Source organism: Pseudorca crassidens, chromosome 5 (genome assembly GCF_039906515.1).
Source record: "Pseudorca crassidens isolate mPseCra1 chromosome 5, mPseCra1.hap1, whole genome shotgun sequence".
NCBI lineage: Eukaryota > Metazoa > Chordata > Mammalia > Artiodactyla > Delphinidae > Pseudorca > Pseudorca crassidens.
The window spans coordinates 62,095,831-62,116,831 of record NC_090300.1 but is presented as its reverse complement, the minus strand read 5'-3'; the positions used below and the strand labels follow the sequence as shown (position 1 = coordinate 62,116,831).

Below are 21,001 nucleotides of genomic sequence, written 5' to 3'. Positions count from 1 at the left end.
TGTTTTGCCTGTATTTTATTCTAGGAGTTTTATGGTGTCATGTCTTCCACTTTGGTCTTTAATCCATTCTGAGCTTATTTTTGTATGTGATGTGAGAAAATGTTCTACTTTCATTCCTTTACATGTAGCTGTCCAGGCTTCTCAATGCCACTTGTTGAAGAGATTGTCTTTTCTCCATTGTATATTCTTGTCTCCTTTGTCGTAGATTGACTGTAGGTGTGTGGGTTTATTTTTGGACTCTTTATTCTGTTCCATTGATTTATATGTCTGTATGCGAATACCACAGTGTTTTGATTACTGTAACTTTGTAGTATAGTCTGAAGTTTGGAAGGGTTATACCTCCAGCTTTGTTCTTTTTTCTCAGGATTGCTTTGGCAATTCTGGGTCTTTTGTGGTTCCATATAAATTTTAGGATTATTTATTCTAGTTCTCTGAAAAATGCCATGGGTATTTTGATATCGATTGCACTAAATCTGTAGATTACCTTGGGTAGTACTGTATAGTTATTTTGAGTAGTATAGTAACCTTTTGAGATTGGCTTTTTTTCACTCAGCATAATGCCCTTGAGGTCCATTCAAGTTGCTGCATGTTAACAGTAGATTGTTCCTTTTTATTGCTGAGTGGTATTCCATGTTATGGAGTTACCACTGTTTGTGTAACCACTCATGCATTGCTAGTTGCTAGTTTCCAGTTTTGGCTATCAGAAAGGAATCTACTGTGAATAATCATGTGCATAAATTGTATAAAAAATTTTAAAAAGGCCCAGGCTCCAGACTAAGTAAATCAATCTCCAGGGTGAAGCTCAGGCATCAACAACTTTTAAAAGTTTCCCAGATAATTCTCATGTACATCAAGGATTTCTAAAATTGCAAATTCTGGGGCTTCCCTGGTGGTCGAGTGGTTAAGACTCCATGCTCCCAATGCAGGAGGCATGGGTTCAATCCCTGGTCAGGGAACTAAGATCCCACATGCTGCACGGTGCAGCCTAAAAATAAATAAATAAATAAATAAAATAAAATTGCAAATTCTGCAAAAATCATTTATTAGTAACAGTTATCATTATTATGCACCTACCAAATGCTAGACATTGTACTCTTCTAAGCCTCTTAATAACCCTGTGAGATATATATTATTATTCTCTCTTTACATATGAGAAGATTAAAGTGTGGGTGGAATAGTAAAGGTGGTAAAAAGGTATAAATTTCATGTTATAAAAGAAATAAGTCCTGGGGACTTAAATGACTATAGCTAATAATACTGTACTGTATATTTGAAAGTTGCTAAGAGAGCAGATCTTTTTTTTTTTTTTGGCTGCATTGGGTGTTCATTGCTGGGTGTGGGCTTTCTCTACTTGCAGCGAGCAGGGGCTACTCTTCGTTGCGATGCACGGGCTTTTCATTGTGGTGGCTTCTCTTGTTGTGGAGCACAGGCTCCAGGTGCTCGGGCTTCAGTAGTTGCAGCACGTGAGCTCAGTAGTTGTGGCTCGCGGGCTCTAGAGCGCAGGCTCAGTAGTTGTGGCGCACGGGCTTAGTTGCTCCACGGCATGTGGGATCTTCCTGGACCAGGAATCAAACCCATGTCCCCTGCATTGGCAGGCAGATTCTTAACCACTGAGCTGCCAGGGAGGTCCCATGAAGAGAGTAGATCTTAAAAGTTTCTATCATAAGAAAAAATTTGTCGCTATGTCTTGTGATGGATTTTTTTGTTTTTTTTGGTGCACCATGCAGTATGTGGGATCTTAGTTCCCTGACCAGGGATCAAACCTGTGCCCCCTGCAGTGGAAGCACAGAGTCTTAACTGCTGGACCACCAGGGAAGTCCCGTGATGGATTTTAACTAGACTTATTGTGGTAATCACTTTGCAATATTTACATATTTTGAATCACTATGTGTACACCTGAAACTAATATAGAATTATTATATGTCAATTTTATCTCAGTAAAAAATCTTTTCCTTAGAGATATTGTTAAGCATTTCATATCTTAAATTGTGTCTCAAGAGAGAAATTGTATTTGAAGTTTTTCTTTTTTTTTTAACTCAAGAAAGCATTTTAGGATAAGAATCTTACAGGGAAAAAAATCCCACAACTCATGGATTGTAAAGAAAAAAGAGTTTTGTCTTTAAAACAGTATCTTATGCAATTGGGAGCCAAGGGAACCATGTGAATAATTCAGAGAGGCAAATTAACTGCAACAGGAAAAATTTTTGGTCTATTGTGGCCCTCTCTATCCATGCAACTCAAATCATATGTGAAAAAGAAAATCTCTGTCTGGGGACAGCCATACTCATTGACCAAGCTACCTTACTAAAGTCTGTGGCCCAGAAGAAAGTGAGGGAGATAGACTCAGAAATCTTTGAGTAGATTTTCTGAGGAGGTTGTTCCCGTGCTTGACAATATCGGATGGTAGGGAGCATGGAATGTCCATGGACTGACTTGATTATTGGCCCATTGTCAGATGGCTTGAGAAAGAGAGAGGGGACTTCCTTGGCCGTCCAGCCGTTAAGACTCTGTGCTTCTACTGCAGGGGGTGCAGTTTCGATCCCTGGTCAGGGAAATAAGATCCCGCATGCCACATGGTGCAGCCAAGAAGTTAAAAAAATAAATAAAATAAAAAGAAAGAGAGAGAACGTAATGCCTTCACTTGTGTCTATGAAGTTCGAAGTGTGAGCCTGCCAGTTCTTCCCTTCCTGACTGCCTGTCCCATGGATTTTGGACTTGCTTAGACAGCCTTCATAGTCAAATAAGCTAATTCCTTGTAATAAATCACATACACACGTACATACTGAAATGGAGAGGATTAGGGAGCAACAATTTGGGGAGGGGAAATCAGGAATTCTCTTTCGGACGTGTTCAGTTTGAGATAGTTTAGACCTCCAAATGGAGAGGTCAAGTAGGCACTTAGACAGCTAATAGACACAAGGGCTAGAGATGTAAATTTTGGGAGTCATGACTACAGAGATGCTTATGTTAAATCATAGATCTCATGAAATTGGATGGGATTGCCAAGGGAGAGAGTGTATATAGAGAAAACAAGGGGAACCCTGACCGAACCCTGGATGGTCCAACATTTAAAGCCCCAACAGTGTGGGGGAAACCAGAAAACAACATGGAAGAGGAGCAGTCCCTGAGGTGAGAGAACCAGGGGAGTGTCATGTCAGAGAAGCCATGAGAAGACAGTGTTTCAAAAAGGGAGAGGCCAAATGAGTCTAACGCTGGTAAACTGTTGAGTAAAATAAGGTGACCATTGGATTTGATAATAACAATAACTCATTGTTTATATGACACAGTTTTGGAGCACTTTTTTAAAAAAAGTATTTATTTGGCTGTGCTGGGTCTTAGTTGTGGCACGTGGAATCTTCCTGGCATTGTGCGGGACCTTTAGTTGTGGCATGCAGGATCTTTAGTTGCAGCATGTGAACTTTTAGTTGTGGCATGTGGGATCTAGTTCCTGACCAGGGATCAAACCTGGGCCGCCTGCGTTGGGAGCTCAGAGTCTTAGCCCCTGGATCACCAGGGAAGTCCCTGGAGCACTTTTATAAAATCTGGAATGTCAGTTTTTTTTCTCTACGTGAGACATTGGGAGGTAGTTATGGTCATTACTATCCACCGAAATTACCGAGGAACAGAGGCTCAGGTAGATTTCAGGAAATTGCTCAAGATTAAAGTAGCAAGTTATGGCAGACCTGGTTAGAAGCAGATTTCTTCATTCCAACTCAAGTCTCTGATTCTAAATCCTAGTTGGCATAGGAATCACTTATCGTGCTTTCTAAAAATACAAACATGTGCCCCACCTCAAATATATTTCATCAGAGAACTCTCAGATAAGGGCTAGGGAATGAGCATTTAAAATAAAATAAACCATTGACATGGAATGGATAAAGAAGATGTGATACATATATACAATGAAATATTACTCAGCCATAGAAAGGAATGAAATAGTGCCATTTACAGAGACGTGGGTGGACCTAGAGATTGTCATACAGAGTGAAGTAAGTCAGAAAGAGAAAAACAAATATCGTATAATATTGCTTATATGTGGAATTTGGAAAAATGGTACAGATGAACTTAATGGCAAAGCAGAAATAGAGACACAGATGTAGAGGACAAACTTATGGTTACCAAGGGGGGAAGGAGGGGGGCGGGACGAATTGGGAGATTGGGATTGACATATGTACACTACTATGTATAAAACAGATAACTAATGAGAACCTACTGTTTAGCACGGGGAGCCCTACTCAGTGATCTGTGGTGACCTAAATGGGAAGGAAATTTAAAAAAGAGTGGATAGGGGCTTCCCTGGTGGCGCAGTGGTTGAGAGTCCGCCTGCCGATGCAGGGGACACGGGTCCGGGAAGATCCCACATGCCGCGGAGCGGCTGGGCCCGTGAGCCATGGCCGCTGAGCCTGCACATCCGGAGCCTGTGCTCCTCAATGGGAGAGGCCACAACAGTGAGAGGCCCGCGTACCGCAAAAAAAATAAAATAAAAATAAAGAGTGGCTATATGTATACATATAACTGATTCACTTTGCTGTACAGCAGAAACTAACACAACATTGTAAAGCAACTATACTCCAATAAAATTAATTAAAAATAATAAAATAAATACATACAACTCAACAAATAGTTCTAAATGAGAGACCAGGGTTCAGGGTCACTCAATTAGTCTACAATGTATTCTAAGCAACCTTTAAATTAGACTTTGTAGGATTAAAGTCTATGCAGAGTTGGTTAACCAAGTTCGCAAAGGTCAGCCAAAACTACTTTGAGCTTCCTCAGGGTGGAAATGTTAATTTACCCAATATGTTAATGCCTCAGTTTAATTTGCTAAGGTGTTTTCTTACAATTAGTCTCCTGTTTCTGAATGGAGAAAGCATTTCCCAAAAGACAGTTCTTTCCTTTGTGACTGAACTTCCTAATCAAACTTCATCATCTCATCAGGTGAATTTCCATGACTAGTTCCTCCAAGTTGAAAACCAGTTAGTGTAGTGAGAGATGCATCTGATGGAAATGTGTGGAGATAGTCAGCTGCTTGTTTATGAAATAAGGATGCTGTCTAACGCATGAGTGCTTCTCACCTATTACAAAAGAGAAAATTGTGCTTTACAGGTAATTTAAAGCAGGGACTCAAACTTATTAAATTCTGAGGTGCTTTTTCTAAAATTTCAGCAGCGTATGCTCACTCACTGATGGGCATTTCCAGCCCTTCTCTAAGAGGTCCTGCTGCACCTCTTCTTTTCCCAGGAGTGTAGTCAGTCCAGACCAGAGTGACCCCAGGACTAACCTTGCTTAGACACAGCCACTTAGAAGGACCCTCTTGCATTTGTCTATCATTCATTGTTCTCCAATATATTTTTCTACCTCTTCCTTTAAGAGCTGACTGCACATTAGAATCATCTGTGAGCTTTAAAAAAAAAATTGATGCTTACGCCCCTACTTCAGGTCTTTAATTTATGCTGCTTTTATTACCATGTATTTGGATTTCTCCAGTAGCCTCCCCACCTTTAGTCTCCTACCAAACTAATCTATTCTACATATTCCTGACAGGTTGCTCTGTCTAAAACCCATCTTGATGAATTTAAAAGATTAAAGATAAAAAATGATCTGCCTCTTCATACCATGAGCAAAAATTAATTCAGAATGGATCAAAGATGGGAATTCCCTGGCGGTCCAGTGGTTAGGACTCTGTGCTTTCACTACTGAGAGGGCGGGTTCAATCCCTGGTTGGGGAATTAAGATCCTGGAAGTCGTGCAGCGCAGCCAAAAAAAAGAGAAAGATCAAAGACTTACATGTAAGAGCTAAAACTATAAAGTTCTTAGAGGAAAACAGGTGTAAACTTTGTGACTTTGGATTAGACAATGGGTTCTTAGATAAAAGTACAAGAAATAAAAGAAAAACTAGATAAATTGGGCATCATTATAGTTAAAAACTTTTGTGCCTCGAAGACATCCCATTTATCACAGATTGGAAGAAAACTTTTTCAAATATACAACTGATAAGAGACTAGTATCTAGAATATAAAAAGAGCTATTACAACTTAATAATAAAAAGACAAATAGCCCAGTTTAAAACAGGCGAAGAAGAAGCATTTCTCCAAAGGAGATACACCATACTCAATAAGCACATGAAAAGATGCTCAACATCATTAGTCGTCAGGGAAATGCAAATCAAAACCACAGTGAAATATCACTTTATACCTACTAGGATGGTTATAATAATAATAAAAAGATAAGTGTTGGTGAGGATATGGAGAAACTGGAACCCTCATACATTGTTGGTGGGAACGTAAAATAGTGAAATAGCTTTGGAAAATGTTCCAGCAGTTTCTCAGAAAGAAACATGGAGCTATATGACCCAGCAATTCTACTCCTAGATATACATACCCAAGAGAATTGAAAACCTGCACCCACACAAAAATTGGTATCCCAGTGTTCAGAGCAGCATTATTCACAATAGCCAAAATGTGGAAACAATCCAAATGTCCATCAACTGATGAATGGGTAAATAGAATTTGGTATATGCACACAATGATGTGTTATTCATCAATAAAAAGAAATGACATACTGATACATGCTACAACATGGATGAACTTTGAAAACATTGTGCTAAGTGAAAGAAGACAGTTCCAAATGACCATATACTGTATGATTCCATTTATATGAAATGGTCAAAATAGGCAAATCTGTAGTCAGACAGTAGATTAGTGGTCATCTAAGGCTGGAGGGGGAAGGGGTATTGAGGAGGTAACGGTTAGGGATGTGGGTTTCTTTTTAGGGTAATGAAAATGTTCTAAAATTAATTGTTGTGATGGATGCCCAAATTTGTAAATGTACTAAAAGCCACTAGATTGCGCACTTCTTAAAAATGACTTTCTGAGCTCTTTTGAGTGCCTTAGGCTGATTTTCAGTATCTACCATTAGGGCTCCTCCTCTGTTCAGACTTTAGTTTTATTTCCTTTTATTCTCCCCCCTGTACTAGGTCACAGTCAAACTGGACTTTTCAAGGTTTCTCAAACAGGCCTTGTACTTTCCTTTCTTGTTGTAATGCCCCTATGCCCCCTTCTGCCTGCCATGCCCAGTCTTCAAAAGTCCAAGTGAAACACCTCTTCCTCTATCTCTACCTCCTCAATTCCCGTAATATTTTTGCTCAATCTCCTAAGCGCTCAATTATGATAGAATCTGAGGAAGACCTTGCCTCTCCCCCCACCTTCTTATTTTTCAGGTTGCCTCCTTTTAATTGTTTTCACCCTCTCTTCTTAATTACTGAAAAATATGTGAGAAATATAGGCAAAATGACTTTTTTTTTGGTGGAGGAAAGAGTTGAGAGAACACTTGTATTTTTTTTTTTTTTTTTTTTTTTTTTTTTGCGGTACGCGGGCCTCTCACTGCCGTGTCCTCTCCCGTTGCGGAGCACAGGCTCCGGACGCGCAGGTTTAGCGGCCATGGCTCACGGGCCCAGCTGCTCTGCGGCATGTGGGATCTTCCCAGACCGGGGCACGAACCCGCGTCCCCTGCATCAGCAGGCGGACTCTCAACCACTGCGCCACCAGGGAAGCCCCATGAACGCTTGTGGCTTTTGTTTTGCTTAAGCTGTTTGTGGGAATGTTCGTATGTTGGATAGTGTGCTTCTAGAATCTGACCATCAAGGTCAGGCTGGACCAATGAGACACGGCGAGAGAAAGCTGGGGGTGAATGGACAAGATTCTAGATGTCAACTGTACAAGCTCTCCGTTTTTGTAGTGAGTGGGACAGCAGGCCCACAGAGACCGTTCCTAGGCCGTGAGTCCTCCCACACTGTCAGCTGCCAGCCTCAGGCTGTGCCACTTGCGCCTGGTGGGAGGAGGCTGCCGGTCCCTCCCGGACCAGAGAGAGGAGCAGTAGGACTGCCCCTTGCATTGCGCGGCCTAGAATCTCCTCCTTTTCCTTCACGCAGGCTTCAAGGGCACTTTGCAGGTGGTGGTAATAAAGCAAAAGAGGGACCTAATTATTTGTCCTTAATCACAAGTGTTAGTTTTAAAATTAGAACTCCAACAGGGGAAGCAGGAATACAAAACCCTACTCAGGAATCAGAAAGAAAATTTGAAGTATGTCAAGTGTGCAGTTTTTTAAAAATTGAAGTATAGTTAATTTACAATGTATTAGTTTCTGGTGTACAGCAAAGTGATTCAGTTATACATAAATATACATGCATTCTTTTTCATATTCTTTTTCATTGTAGGTTATTACAAGATATCGAGTATAGTTCCCTGTGCTATATACAGTAGGATCTTGTCGTTTCTCTATGTTATATATAGTAGTTTGTATCTGCTAATCCCAAACTCCTCATTTATCCCCCTTTCTGCCCCTGTTTGCCTCTTTGGTAACCATTTATTTGTTTTTTACCTCTGTGAGTCTGTTTCTGTTTTGTAAATAAGTTCACTTGTATCATTTTTCTAGATTCCATGTATAAGTGATATCATATGGTATTAGTCTTTCTCTGTTTGACTTACTTCACTTAGTGTGATAATCTCTTGGTGAGAGTGTGCAATCGTAGCATCCCAAATTTTACCTTTTGCAAAAACTTGATGATTCAAGAATTGTTTTAGTTGAATTTATCTCCCCACTCTAAATGTTCCTAAATTAAGATTTTGGAAAATTATGTTTCATGTTAAGGTAATCAAAACTGAAGTTGGACCAATGTCCCAAAGCTTTACAATTTTTTTTCATTAAAAATTACTTAAGTAATACATGCTGTAGTAACAAATTTCAGCACTGAGGAAGCAAATATCCTTCAATATCTGGTTTGTATGTTACAGCATTTAGCTTCTTCTCTCTTGTGTTCTGTATGGAGAAGCAGTATACCCTGTGTAGTGCATGAGCTTTGGGGTCGGATAGACAAGCCCAGATTCTAGCCTACAGGGTGATTTCCCTGGGGTAAATTTATTAATTTCTCTGTGTCTGTTTCCACATCTGCAATACTCATGAAAGGATTGATATGAGGATTAAATGAGATAATAATGATTTGGCATTTAGTGTTTGGCACTTGGTTAAGTTTCAACAGTTGAGAGCTAAGTAGAGAAGTGTGTGCAGATGTTCTCCTCTGTACTCAATTATAAGCCCTTCAGAACAGAAACCTTGTCTAACTCAGTTCCCACAATGCCTAACAGTAGCAGAGGCTCAATAAATGTTATTAAATGAATGAACGAACAAATGAATGAGTGAGTGATGGTTTATTTGAGTCCCTGATATAAATGAGTAATACATTTTTTGACAGTGACAAAGACATTTTGTGTCTTTTTTTTCTACATAGTTTCCTTTTTTTGTGAAGTCATTTTATTTTCAGACAAGATTTGAATGAAGCTGTACATGCTCTGGATGCCTTACTTGCATGTGTTCGCTCCCCACCTAGGTGAGGTAAGGCAGTTACTTATCTTCCCTTACGGCCAGTGTTGGAGACTCAGAGAACATAGGTATGTATTACGTCGTAGACTTTGCAGTGAAATGAGCATTAGACTGTTTAGGCTGCACAATAATAGAATTAATTCTTTTTTTAATTCTGCTAAGCTCTCTTTCTTTCTGCTTTCCTCTAAATGTATAGGAAATCTATTGGATAAAAATCACCTCTAAAGTTCTTATTTCTTGTCAAAGACAGCACTCCCCAGATAAGAAATGGTATTCTAAGTAATAAACATCAAAATAAATAAACAATCTGGGTAGGAGGTTGAGGGAGACGATCAGTGGTGTTATTTAGCTTGCCACTCCTCCCAACCTTTTAAAACAGTTTTATTTTAATTTTTTTTATTTTTATGTTTTTTATAAATTTATTTATTTTGGGCTCCATTGGGTCTTCGTCGCTGTGCGCAGGCTTTCTCTAGTTACGGCGAGCAGGCGTTACCCTTCGTTGAGGTGCGCAGGCTTCTCATTTCGGTGGCTTCTCTTGTTGCAGAGCATGGGCTCTAGGGGCACAGTCTTCAGTAGTTGTGGCTTGCGGGCTCTAGAGCGCAGGCTCAGTAGTTGTGACACACGGACTTAGTTGCTCCACGGTATGTGGGATCTTCCCGGACCAGGGCTTGGACCCGTGTCCCCTGCATTGGCAGGTGGATTCTTAACCACTGCACCACCAGGAAAGTCCCTAAAACAGTATTATTGTAAAAGATTGCACATTTTTTCAGAAATATGCATCAACTTATTGGCACAGTTTAACAAATATTTACTATAAAGCAAACACCCATGTAACTGGTACTAAGGTTAAGAAATTAAATGTCATGAGCACTTCATCCCAATCCATGTATCAATTTCTGATCCCAACTTCTCTCCTCTCCCAAAAGGTAACTGTTACCTTTCTTTTACTTTTCTTTTTGTTTTCTTGCTTTTCGTTATAGCTATACCATATATGTGTGCAGTATCTTTAAACAATGTTGTGTTGTGTTTGCCTGTTTTAGAACTTTATATAAATCAGACTGTATATATTCTTTTGTATCTTGCTTTTTTCTTTTTTACTCACCATTACGTTGTAAGTCACTCATATTATTGCATGTAGTTGAAATTCATTAATTTTGTTGTTGAGTGATATTCCTGTAGGAATATGCTCTATATTTTTATCCATTCTATTGAAAACAGATTGCTTCCTATGGACATTTTCATATACATATTCTGGTTTGTATGTATACACATTTCTCTAGGATATATGCCCAGGAATATAATTGCTACATCACTGGGTATGTATATCTTCAACTTTACTAGATACTATCAAGTTGTTTTCCAAAGTGGTTATACTGATTTACAACCTCACGAACAGTGTATGAGCATTCCAGTTGTTCTGCATCTCTATCAACATTTGGTATTTTCTTTCTCCTTTTTTTCTTTTCTTTTCCTTTCCTTTCCTTTCCTTCATCCTCCCTCCCTCCCTCCCTCCCTCCTTTCCTTCTTTGCTTTCTGTTTCAGTACCAGTATAGTATATAACCTTGTGGTTGAAATTTGCACTTTCATGATGACTAAAGAGATTTAGTACTTTTTCATTGGCAATTAGGATTTCCTGTTTTGTGAAGCAGCTACTTAAGTCTTTTTTTCTTTTTTAATTGAATTGTGTGCCTTTTTCTCAATAGATTTGGTTTGTCTTTCCTTTCATGAGTAATATAGGTGGAGGTTGATAAAGCGTGGAGTTATGTGGTCATATTCCACCTTTTAGAAAACTGCCAAATGGAGTTTAAGTTAGTGTGTGTGTGTGTGTGTGTGTGTGTGTGTGTGTGTGCGCGCGCACGCGTGCGTGCATACGCAGGAGGATTATTGAGTCAGTTCTTCTTTTCAGATGTTACCTCCAGGCAGTTCGTGAGTTTTCTGCCCTGGAGTCTGGGCAAGAGATGCTTGGTAAGATTTGAGTAAGCGCCATCAAGGGAAAGCAAAGGAATACACCCTACCCCCCACCACAATCAGGAGATCACTTAATAGAGGACATCAAAGGATGTCCATTGGTTGGGGAAGGTCTCCAGTTAATCATTACCTAGAAGTGGAGAGCAGAACATGGTCTGGTCAATCCCCTGAATGGGTCAGTCCCCTTTAATCAGTGCTTTGAAGACCTTTAAATTCCTGTTAGACCCATTAGTTCATCTGGAAACTAATGTTTACTTGGAAATGAGACAAATAAGAAGGGGATTCTCTGAAACAATCCTCTAGAGGAATGTGTCTTCACTACCCTTAAATAAAGATAAAGTGAAGAAAGTAGGAGAAAGTTACTTGCAACTTCTGATAAATAAGCTGCTGGAGCATTTCTGCATGTCTTTAAACATAATTTTTTTAAAATTTAATTTTATTTTTTTATACAGCCGGTTCTTATTAGTCATATATTTTATACATATCAGTATATACATGTCAATCCCAATCTCCCAATTCATCACACCCCCCACCCCCTGCTGCTTTCCCCCCGTGGTGTCCATACATTTGTTCTCTACATCTGTGTCTTAATTCTGCCCTGCAAACCGGTTCATCTGTACCATTTTTCTAGGTTCCACATATATGCGTTAATATGCGATATTTGTTTTTCTCTTTCTGACTTACTTCACTCTGTATGATGGTCTCTAGATTCATCCACGTCTCTACAAATGACCCAGTTTCGTTACTTGTTATGGATGAGTAATATTCCATTGTATATATGTACCACATCTTCTTTATCCATTCGTCTGTCGATGGGCATTTAGGTTGCTTCCATGACCTGGCTACTGAAAATGGTGCTGCAATGAACATTGGGGTACATGTGTCTTTTTGAATTATAGTTTTTTCTGGGTATATGTCCAGTAGTGGAATTGCTGGGTCATATGGTAATTCTATTTTTAGTTTTTTAAGGAACCTCCATACTTTTCTCCATAGTGGCTGTATCAATTTACATTCCCACCAACAGTGCAAGAGGATTCCCTTTTCTCCACACCCTCTCCAGCATTTGTTGTTTGTAGATTTTCTGATGATGCCCATTCTAACTGGTGTGAGGTGATAGCTCATTGTAGTTTTGATTTGCAGTTCTCTAATAATTAGTGATGTTGAACAGGTTTTCATGTGCTTCTTGGCCATCTGTATGTCCTCTTTAGAGAAATGTCTGTTTAGGTCTTCTGTCCATTTTTTGATTGGGTTGTTTGTTTTTTTAATATTGAGCCACATGACCTGTTTATATATTTTGGAGATTAATCCTTTGCCCATCGATTCATTTGCAAATATTTTTTCCTATTCTGAAGGTTGTCTTTTTGTCTTCTTTGTAGTTTCCTTTGCTTTTTCTGAAGGTTGTCTTTTCATCTTCTTTGTAGTTTCCTTTGCTTTGCAAAAGCTTTTAAGTTTCATTAGGTCCCATTTGTTTATTTTTGTTTTTATTTCCATTACTTTAGGAGGTGGATCAAAAAAGATCTTGCTGTGATTTATGTCAAAGAGTGTTCTTCCTGTGTTTTCCTCTAAGAGTTTTATGGTGTCTGGTCTTACCTTTAGGTCTCTAATCCATTTTGAGTTTATTTTTGTGTATGGTGTTAGGGAGTGTTCTAGTTTCATTCTTTTACATGTAGCTGTCCAGTTTTCCCAGCACCACTTATTGAAGAGACTGTCTTTTCTCCATTGTATATCCTTGCCTCCTTTGTCATGGATTAGTTGACCATAGGTGTGTGGGTTTATCTCTGGGCTTTCTATCCTGTTTTATTGATCTATATTTCTGTTTTTGTGCCAGTACCATATTGTCTTGATTACTGTAGCTTTGTAGTATAGTCTGAAGTCAGGGAGTCTGATTCCTCCAGCTCCATTTTTTCCCTCAAGACTGCTTTGGCTATTCGGGGTCTTTTGTGTCTCCACACAAATTTTAAGATTATTTTGTTCTAGTTCTGTAAAAACTGCCATAGGTAATTTGATAGGAATTGCATTGAATCTGTAGATTGCTTTGGGTAGTAGAGTCATTTTCACAATATTGATTCTTCCAATCTAAGAACATGGTATATCTCTCCATCTGTTGGTATCATCTTTAATTTCTTTCAACAGTGTCTTATAGTTTTCTGCATACAGGTCTTTTGTCTCCCTAGGTAGGTTTATTCCTAGGTATTTCATTCCTTTTGTTGCAATGGTAAATGAGAGTGTTTCCTTAATTTCTCTTTCAGATTTTTCATCATTAGTGTATAGGAATACAAGAGATTTCTGTGCATTAATTTTGTATCCTGCTACTTTACCAAATTTATTGATTAGCTCTAGTAGTTTTCTGGTGGCATCTTTAGGATTCTCTGTTTATAGTATCATGTCATCTGCAAACAGTGACAGTTTTAACTTCTTCTTTTCCAATTTGTATTCCTTTTATTTCTCTTTCTTCTCTGACTGCCGTGGCTAGGACTTCCAAAACTATGTTGAGTAATAGTGGTGAGAGTGGACATGCTTGTCTTGTTCCTGATCTTAGAGGAAATGCTTTCAGTTTTTCACCATTGAGAATGATGTTTGCTCTGGGTTTGTCATATATGGCCTTTATTAGGTTGAGGTAGGTTCCCTCTATGCCCACTTTCTGGAGAGTTTTTAATCATAAATCGGTGTTCAATTGTGTCAAAAGCTTTTTCTGCATCTATTGAGATGATCATATGGTTTTTATTCTTCAATTTGTTAATATGGTGTATCACATTGTTTGATTTGCATATATTGAAGAATCTTGCATCCCTGGAATAAATCCCACTTGATCATGGTGTATGATCCTTTTAATGTTTTGTTGGATTCTGTTTGCTAGTATTTTGTTGAGGATTTTTGCATCTATATTCATCAGTGATATTGGTCTTTAATTTTCTTTTTTTGTAGTATCTTTGTCTGGTTTTGGTATCAGGGTTATGGTGGCCTCATAGAATGTGTTTGGGAGTGTTCCTTCCTCTGTGATTTTTTGGAAGAGTTTGAGAAGGATGGGTGTTAGTTCTTCTCTAAGTGTTTGATAGAATTCATCTGTGAAGCCATCTGGTCCTGGGCTTTTGTTTGTTGGAAGAGTTTTAATCACAGGTTCAATATCATTACTTGTGATTCATCTGTTCATATTTTCTATTTCTTCCTGGTTCAGTCTTGGAAGGTTATACCTTTCTACGAATTTGTCCATTTCTTCCAGGTTGTCAATTTTATTGGCATAGAGTTGCTTGTAGTAGTCTCTTACGATGCTTTGTATTTCTGCGGTGTCTGTTGTAACTTCTCCTCTTTCATTTCTAATTTTATTGATTTGAGTCCTCTCCCTCTTTTTCTTGATGAGTCTGGCTAAAGGTTTATCAATTTTGTTTATCTTCTCAAAGAACCAGCTTTTAGTTTTATTTATCTTTGTTATTGTTTTCTTTGTTTCTATTTCATTTATTTCTGCTCTGATCTTTATGATTTCTTTCCTTCTGCTAACTTTGGGTTTTGTTTATTCTTCTTTCTCTAGTTCCTTTAAGTGTAAGGTTAGATTGTTTATTTGACATTTTTCTTGTTTCTTGAGGTAGGCTTGTATAGCTGTAAACTTCCCTCTTAGAACTGCTTTTGCTGCATCCCATAGGTTTGGATCGTCATGTTTTTATTATCATTTGTCTCTAGGTATTTTTTGATTTCCTCTTTGATTTCTTCAGTGATCTCTTGGTTATTTAGTAACGTCTTGTTTAGCCTCCATGTGTTTGTGTTATTTTATGTTTTTTTCCCTGTAATTGATTTCTAATCTTATAGCATTGTGGTCCGAAAAGATGCTTGTTATGATTTCAGTTTTCTTAAATTTACTGAAGCTTGATTTGTGACCCAAGATGTGATCTATCCTGGAGAATGTTCCATGTGCACTTGAGAAGAAAGTGTAATCTGCTGTTTAGGGATGGAATGCCCTATAAATATCAATTAAATCTATCTGGCCTATTGTGTAATTTAAAGCGTGTGTTTCCTTATTAATTTTCTGTTTGGATGATCTGTCCATTGGTGTAAGTGAAGTGTTAAAGTCCCCCACTATTATTGTGTTACTGTCAGTTTCCTCTTTTATAGCTGTTAGCAGTTGCCTTATGTATTGAGGTGCTCCTGTGTTGGGTGCATATATATTTATAATTGGTATATCTTCTTCTTGGAATGATTCCTTGATCATTATGTAGTGTCCTTTCTTGTCTCTTGTAACATTCTTTATTTTAAAGTCTATTTTATCTGATATGGGTATTGCTACTCCAGCTTTCTTTAGATTTTCATTTGCATGGAATATGTTTTTCCATCCCCTCACTTTCAGTCTGAATGTGTCCCTAGGTCTGAAGTGGATCTCTTGTAGACAGCATATATATGTGTCTTGTTTTTGTGTCCATTCAGTGAGCCTGTGTCTTTTGGTTGGAGCATTTAATCCATTCATGTTTAAGGTAATTATCGATATGTATGTTCCTGTTACCATTTTCTTAATTGTTTTGGGTTTTTTTTTTTTTTTGGAAAGCAAGTGGTAAAAGTGTCTTTATTTGCAGTCTACATGAAAAATCCCATTATCTGTAAAAAGTTACCAGAAATAGTAAGTGACCTTAGCAAGGTTGCAAGATAAAAGGCAAAAATACAAAATAAATTGAAATTCTACATAGGGGCAGTGAATGGTTGGAAATAGAATTTAAAACAGTAATGTAATTCATAATAGCAACAAAATTGAGATACTTACAGATGAATATAATAAATAATATTCAAGAAAAATACACTGAAAATTATAAAACATTGCTAAGAAAAGTCTTTGATGATCTAAATCAATGAGGATATATATATATTCTATGCTGATGAATTAGAAGACTCAATGTTATTAATAAATAATTGATGTATAGATTCAACACATCCTAATCAAAATCCCAGGAGGATATTTGCAGAAATTGATAAGCTACTTCTAACATTTATATAAATGTAAAGGACTCTTTTTAACATCTTTATTGGGGTATAATTGCTTTACAATGGTGTGTTAGTTTCTGCTTTATAACAAAGTGACTCAGTCATACATAAACATATGTTCCCATATGTCTTCCCTCTTGCGTCTCCCTCCCTCCCACCCTCCCTATCCCACCCCTCCAGGCTGTCACAAAGCACCGAGCCAATATCCCTGTGCCATGCGGCTGCTTCCCACTAGCTATCTACCTTACTACGTTTGTTAGTGTGTATATGCCCATGACTCTCTCTCGCCCTGTCACAGCTCACCCTTCCCCCTCCCCATAACCTCAAGTCCGTTCTCTAGGAGGTCTGCGTCTTTATTCCTGCCTTACCCCTAGGTTCTTCATGACATTTTTTTCCCTTAAATTTCATATATATGTGTTAGCATACGGTACTTGTCTTTTTCTTTCTGACTTACTTCACTCTGTATGACAGACTCTAGGTCTATCCACCTCATTACAAATAGCTCAATTTCGTTTCTTTTTATGGCTGAGTAATATTCCATTGTATATATGTGCCACATCTTCTTTATCCATTCATCCGATGATGGGCACTTAGGTTGTTTCCATCTCTGGGCTATTGTAAATAGAGCTGCAATGAACATTTTGGTACATGACTCTTTTTGAATTTTGGTTTTCTCAGGGTATATGCCCAGTAGTGGGATTGCTGGGTCATATGGTAGTTCTATTTGTAGTTTTTTAAGGAACCTCCATACTGTTCTCCATAGTGGCTGAACCAATTCACATTCCCACCAGCAGTGCAAGAGTGTTCCCTTTTCTCCACACCCTCTCCAGCATTTATTGTTTCTAGATTTTTTGATGATGGCCATTCTGACTGGTGTGAAATGATATCTCTTGGGTTTGTTTTTGTAGGTCCTTTTCTTCTCTTGTGTTTCCCACTTAGAGAAGTTCCTTTAGCATTTGTTGTAGAACTAGTTTGGTGATGCTGAATTCTCTTAACTTTTGCTTGTCTGTAAAGCTTTTGATTTCTCCATCGAATCTGAATGAGATCCTTCCCAGGTAGAGTAATCTTGGCTGTAGAGTCTTCCCTTTCATCACTAAGTATATCATGCCACTCCCTTCTGGCTTGTAGAGTTTCTGCTGAGAAATCAGCTGTTAACCTTATGGGAGTTCCCTTGTATGTTATTTGTCGTTTTTCCCTTGCTCCTTTCAATAATTTTTCTTTGTCTTTAAGTTTTGCCAATTTGATTACTATGTGTCTCAGCGTGTTTCCCCTGCGTTTATCCTGTATGGGACTCTCTGCACTTCCTGGACTTAGGTGGCTATTTCCTTTCCCATGTTAGGGAAGTTTTCAACTATAATCTCTTCAAATATTTTCTCGGGTTCTTTCTCCCTCTCTTCTCCTTCTGGGACCCCTATAATGCGAATGTTGTTGTGTTTAATGTTGTCCCGGAGGTCTCTTAGGCTGTCCTCTTTTCTTTTCATTCTTTTTTTGTTTATTCTGTTCCACAGCAGTGAATTACACCTTTCTGTCTTCCAGGTCACTTATCTGTTCTTCTGCCTCAGTTATTCTCCTATTGATTACTTCTAGTGTATTTTTCATTTCAGTTATTGTGTTGTTCATCTCTGTTTGTTTGTTCTTTAATTTTTCTAGATCCTTGTTAGACATTTCTTGCATCTTCTCAATCTTTGCCTCCATTCTTTTTCCGAGGTCCTGGATCATCTTCACTATCATTATTCTGAATTCTTTTTCTGGAAGGTTTCCTATCTCCACTTCATTTAGTTGTTTTTCTGGGGTTTTATCTTGTTCCTTCATCTGGTACATAGCCCTCTGCCTTTTCATCTTGTCTATCTGTGAATATGGTTTTTGTTCCACAGGCTGCATGATTGTAGTTTTTCTTGCTTCTGCTGTCTGCCCTCTAAACGTAATTTTAAGAGAGCTGATGAACTGTCCCTGCAATATAATGACTGATAGTTTCTACATTTGAACATTTTTTCTACCCAAAGGATTAACTTATTGAGAATTTTTTTTAAATAATACTTGAGCTGGTTGTAATTTTGCAAGGCATCATTTCTTAAATAAAAAATGTAATTATAACTTTTGCTAAGCTCTACAGGGGCAGAGTTTTGGGTCTCTTGTATTCACCATTGTTTTTTCTGGAGGCTAGAGCAGTGCCTGTTACATGACAGGCCCTCAAATATCCATTGAATAAATGGATGAATAGGTGATGGATGTTGAAAGCTGATAGCCTAGTAACAGAAGGAAACAAAGATGATGCTTATTATTATGTGAACACATGCAGGCATACACACTCAGTACTTTAGTTTGACTATATTTATGACTTTACAGGGAAAAAGATGCAAAATTTCTGCCCTTAGAAAGATAATGCATATAAATAACTAACGAGCATGAGAATAGTCATAAAACACAACCAGTAAACTTAAAGGTAAGGTCTTAGTTTTTGAGGGCAAAAACTTTTTCTCCTCTTTTATTTCTTAAGGATCTTCTGACTTAGAAATGCCTAATATAGGCTCTGTACACAGAAGGTTCTCAAATAAGTATGCAAAGGGTAAATGTTGTTTCAACACAGTTTACCTGGAATTAGTTTTTTTTTTTTTTTTTTTTTTTTGCGGTACACGAGCCTCTCACTGCTGTGGCCTCTCCCGTCGCGGAGCACAGGCTCCGGACGTGCAGGCTCCGGATTCGCAGGCTCAGCGGCCATGGCTCACGAGCCCAGCCGCTCCGCGGCATGTGCGATCTTCCTGGACTGGGGCACGAACCCGTGACCCCTGCATCGGCAGGCAGACTCTCAACCACTGCGCCACCAGGGAAGCCTTGGAATTAGAATTTAATTCATTGAAAATCAACACATTCTTTGCAGCATTTTTGCTTGTTGGAAATAAGCTCTGAATCAGGATGTGTGTGGGTTGGGCAGCAGCATATTTGTCTTGGTGTTCTTAGTGCATGTCACCTGGGATAGGACTTGGTCATGTTGCATGAATAAATCCTGTGAAGAAGAGTTGAGGGCATTAAGGATGACTAACTTGAGAAGGAGAAGTCTTTGGGGAGCTGGCAAAATTGCTGTCTTTGGATATTGGAAGGCCTAACCTGTAGCAGAAGGAGAGCCAAATGAACACACTATGTGGGTGCTTCCAATAGGCAGATTTTTATTTGTCAGATGTCAGCAGAGGAACAACACCATCTTAAAACCAAAACCTGGAAGAGAAAAAAGTTGCATTCCTTTTCTGGTTTTATTTTTTTCCAGGGCATCTTTATGGTATACCTCCTTCCCCCCTATTTTTTATTCCCTTATTTTCTCCAAGGTTCACTGTATGAGTTCCCCGATTCAGCAGGATCAGAAAACTCCAGCTTTCTATCAGCATATCTACTTTCTGGGGAATGATGATTCTCTCTGGGCCATTACATGCATAATTCAAGGCTTAGGATTCCATAGCTACAGTCAGTTAAGAGCAATATATGGTTCTACCTTTGCCCATAAAAATGAGATATAAGACCTGAGGTAAAACATAAATCAATTTTGGGCCTACCTAAACCTCCACAGCATTGCTCCTGATGAGTGTCATATTGCTAAGGACTCCTCACAAATCAGCATGAAAAATTAGTCTCTATACACAGTGCTGTGTCTGTTGCCCTTTGTATTATTTGTGTATTACCTTATTGTTAACATCTATGGTATCTTGGATTAAATATATTAGTTTTACCTCGATTTTTGTTTGGATGATAAAATCTCAGTTATTGGGCTATTACACATCAATCTTTTCTCTTTTAAATTCAGACCTCATCCCTTGTTTGGAAAATGCAAGTAGTTTAAGAGAAGTGTTATGACTTAGAGAGATAGACCCAGAACAGGAATAGAAAGTGTCCCAACCTGAAGTCTGCTTCAGAATCCTTATATAATCTTAGGTAAATGGCCCAACTTCTTAGTATCTCATTTTTCTACCCATAAAATTATGTTAACAAGGGAAATTTACCATATTCTTCCTGTTGAAGAATGAGGTATGCTTAAAGATTCTTGGCATGTAAATATTAAATTGTCCCTGAAAAGAAATAGTGTAAAAATGACTAACTTTGAGTCACTGTCATATTGTTTTTTTGTTTTTATTTTAAATCTTTATTCATACTTCTAGCCTTCTTTACAAATAGGGCTGTGTGGGACCTGGCTTTGGGGCACTCAGTGGCTGATGTTTACAGAGTGAATCATGGTGAAGAAGCAGGAGTCACCATGGTGAACTTGTCCAAGAAGGGAGAGAGCTGGGATGGACATGTGTTAGTTTGAGGGATGACCCCCAAAATGCCAGCAAATCACCTACAGCAGCCCATCAGTTCAACAGTGCCTCACTACCTTGGTGTGGTAGAAAGGTCAGTGTTGAGAAGCTGGGGTTCATTCTGGCTCAACTACTAACTGGCAATAACCCTGAACAAGTCACTTAACCCTTTCTGAGCTTGTTTCTTTGTCTGTAAGTCTAGGGGGATTGGGCTAGATCTATATTGTCCAAAAACAGTAGCTGCCAGCCACATGGGGCTATTGAGCACTTGAAATGTCGCTAATGCAATTGATGAAGAGCCAACATTTTAATTTAATTTAAATGAATTTGAATTTAAATTTAAAAACGGGAGCAGTGTAAAATATTTTTCTCTTAAACACAACATTATAACTTTGGTAGGACTACATTTC

General features: G+C 38.4%; 1 protein-coding gene across 1 annotated transcript in view; it reads left to right on the top strand.

The window, feature by feature from the left end:
- The window catches only part of KCNMB3 (potassium calcium-activated channel subfamily M regulatory beta subunit 3), a 75,427-nt gene that overhangs the window by 20,152 nt on the left and 34,274 nt on the right, over window positions 1-21,001 (top strand). The window contains 1 exon segment of the mRNA XM_067737146.1: window positions 9,287-9,446. Within this exon segment, the coding sequence (XP_067593247.1) occupies window positions 9,331-9,446 (116 nt within the window). The 5' untranslated portion in view covers window positions 9,287-9,330.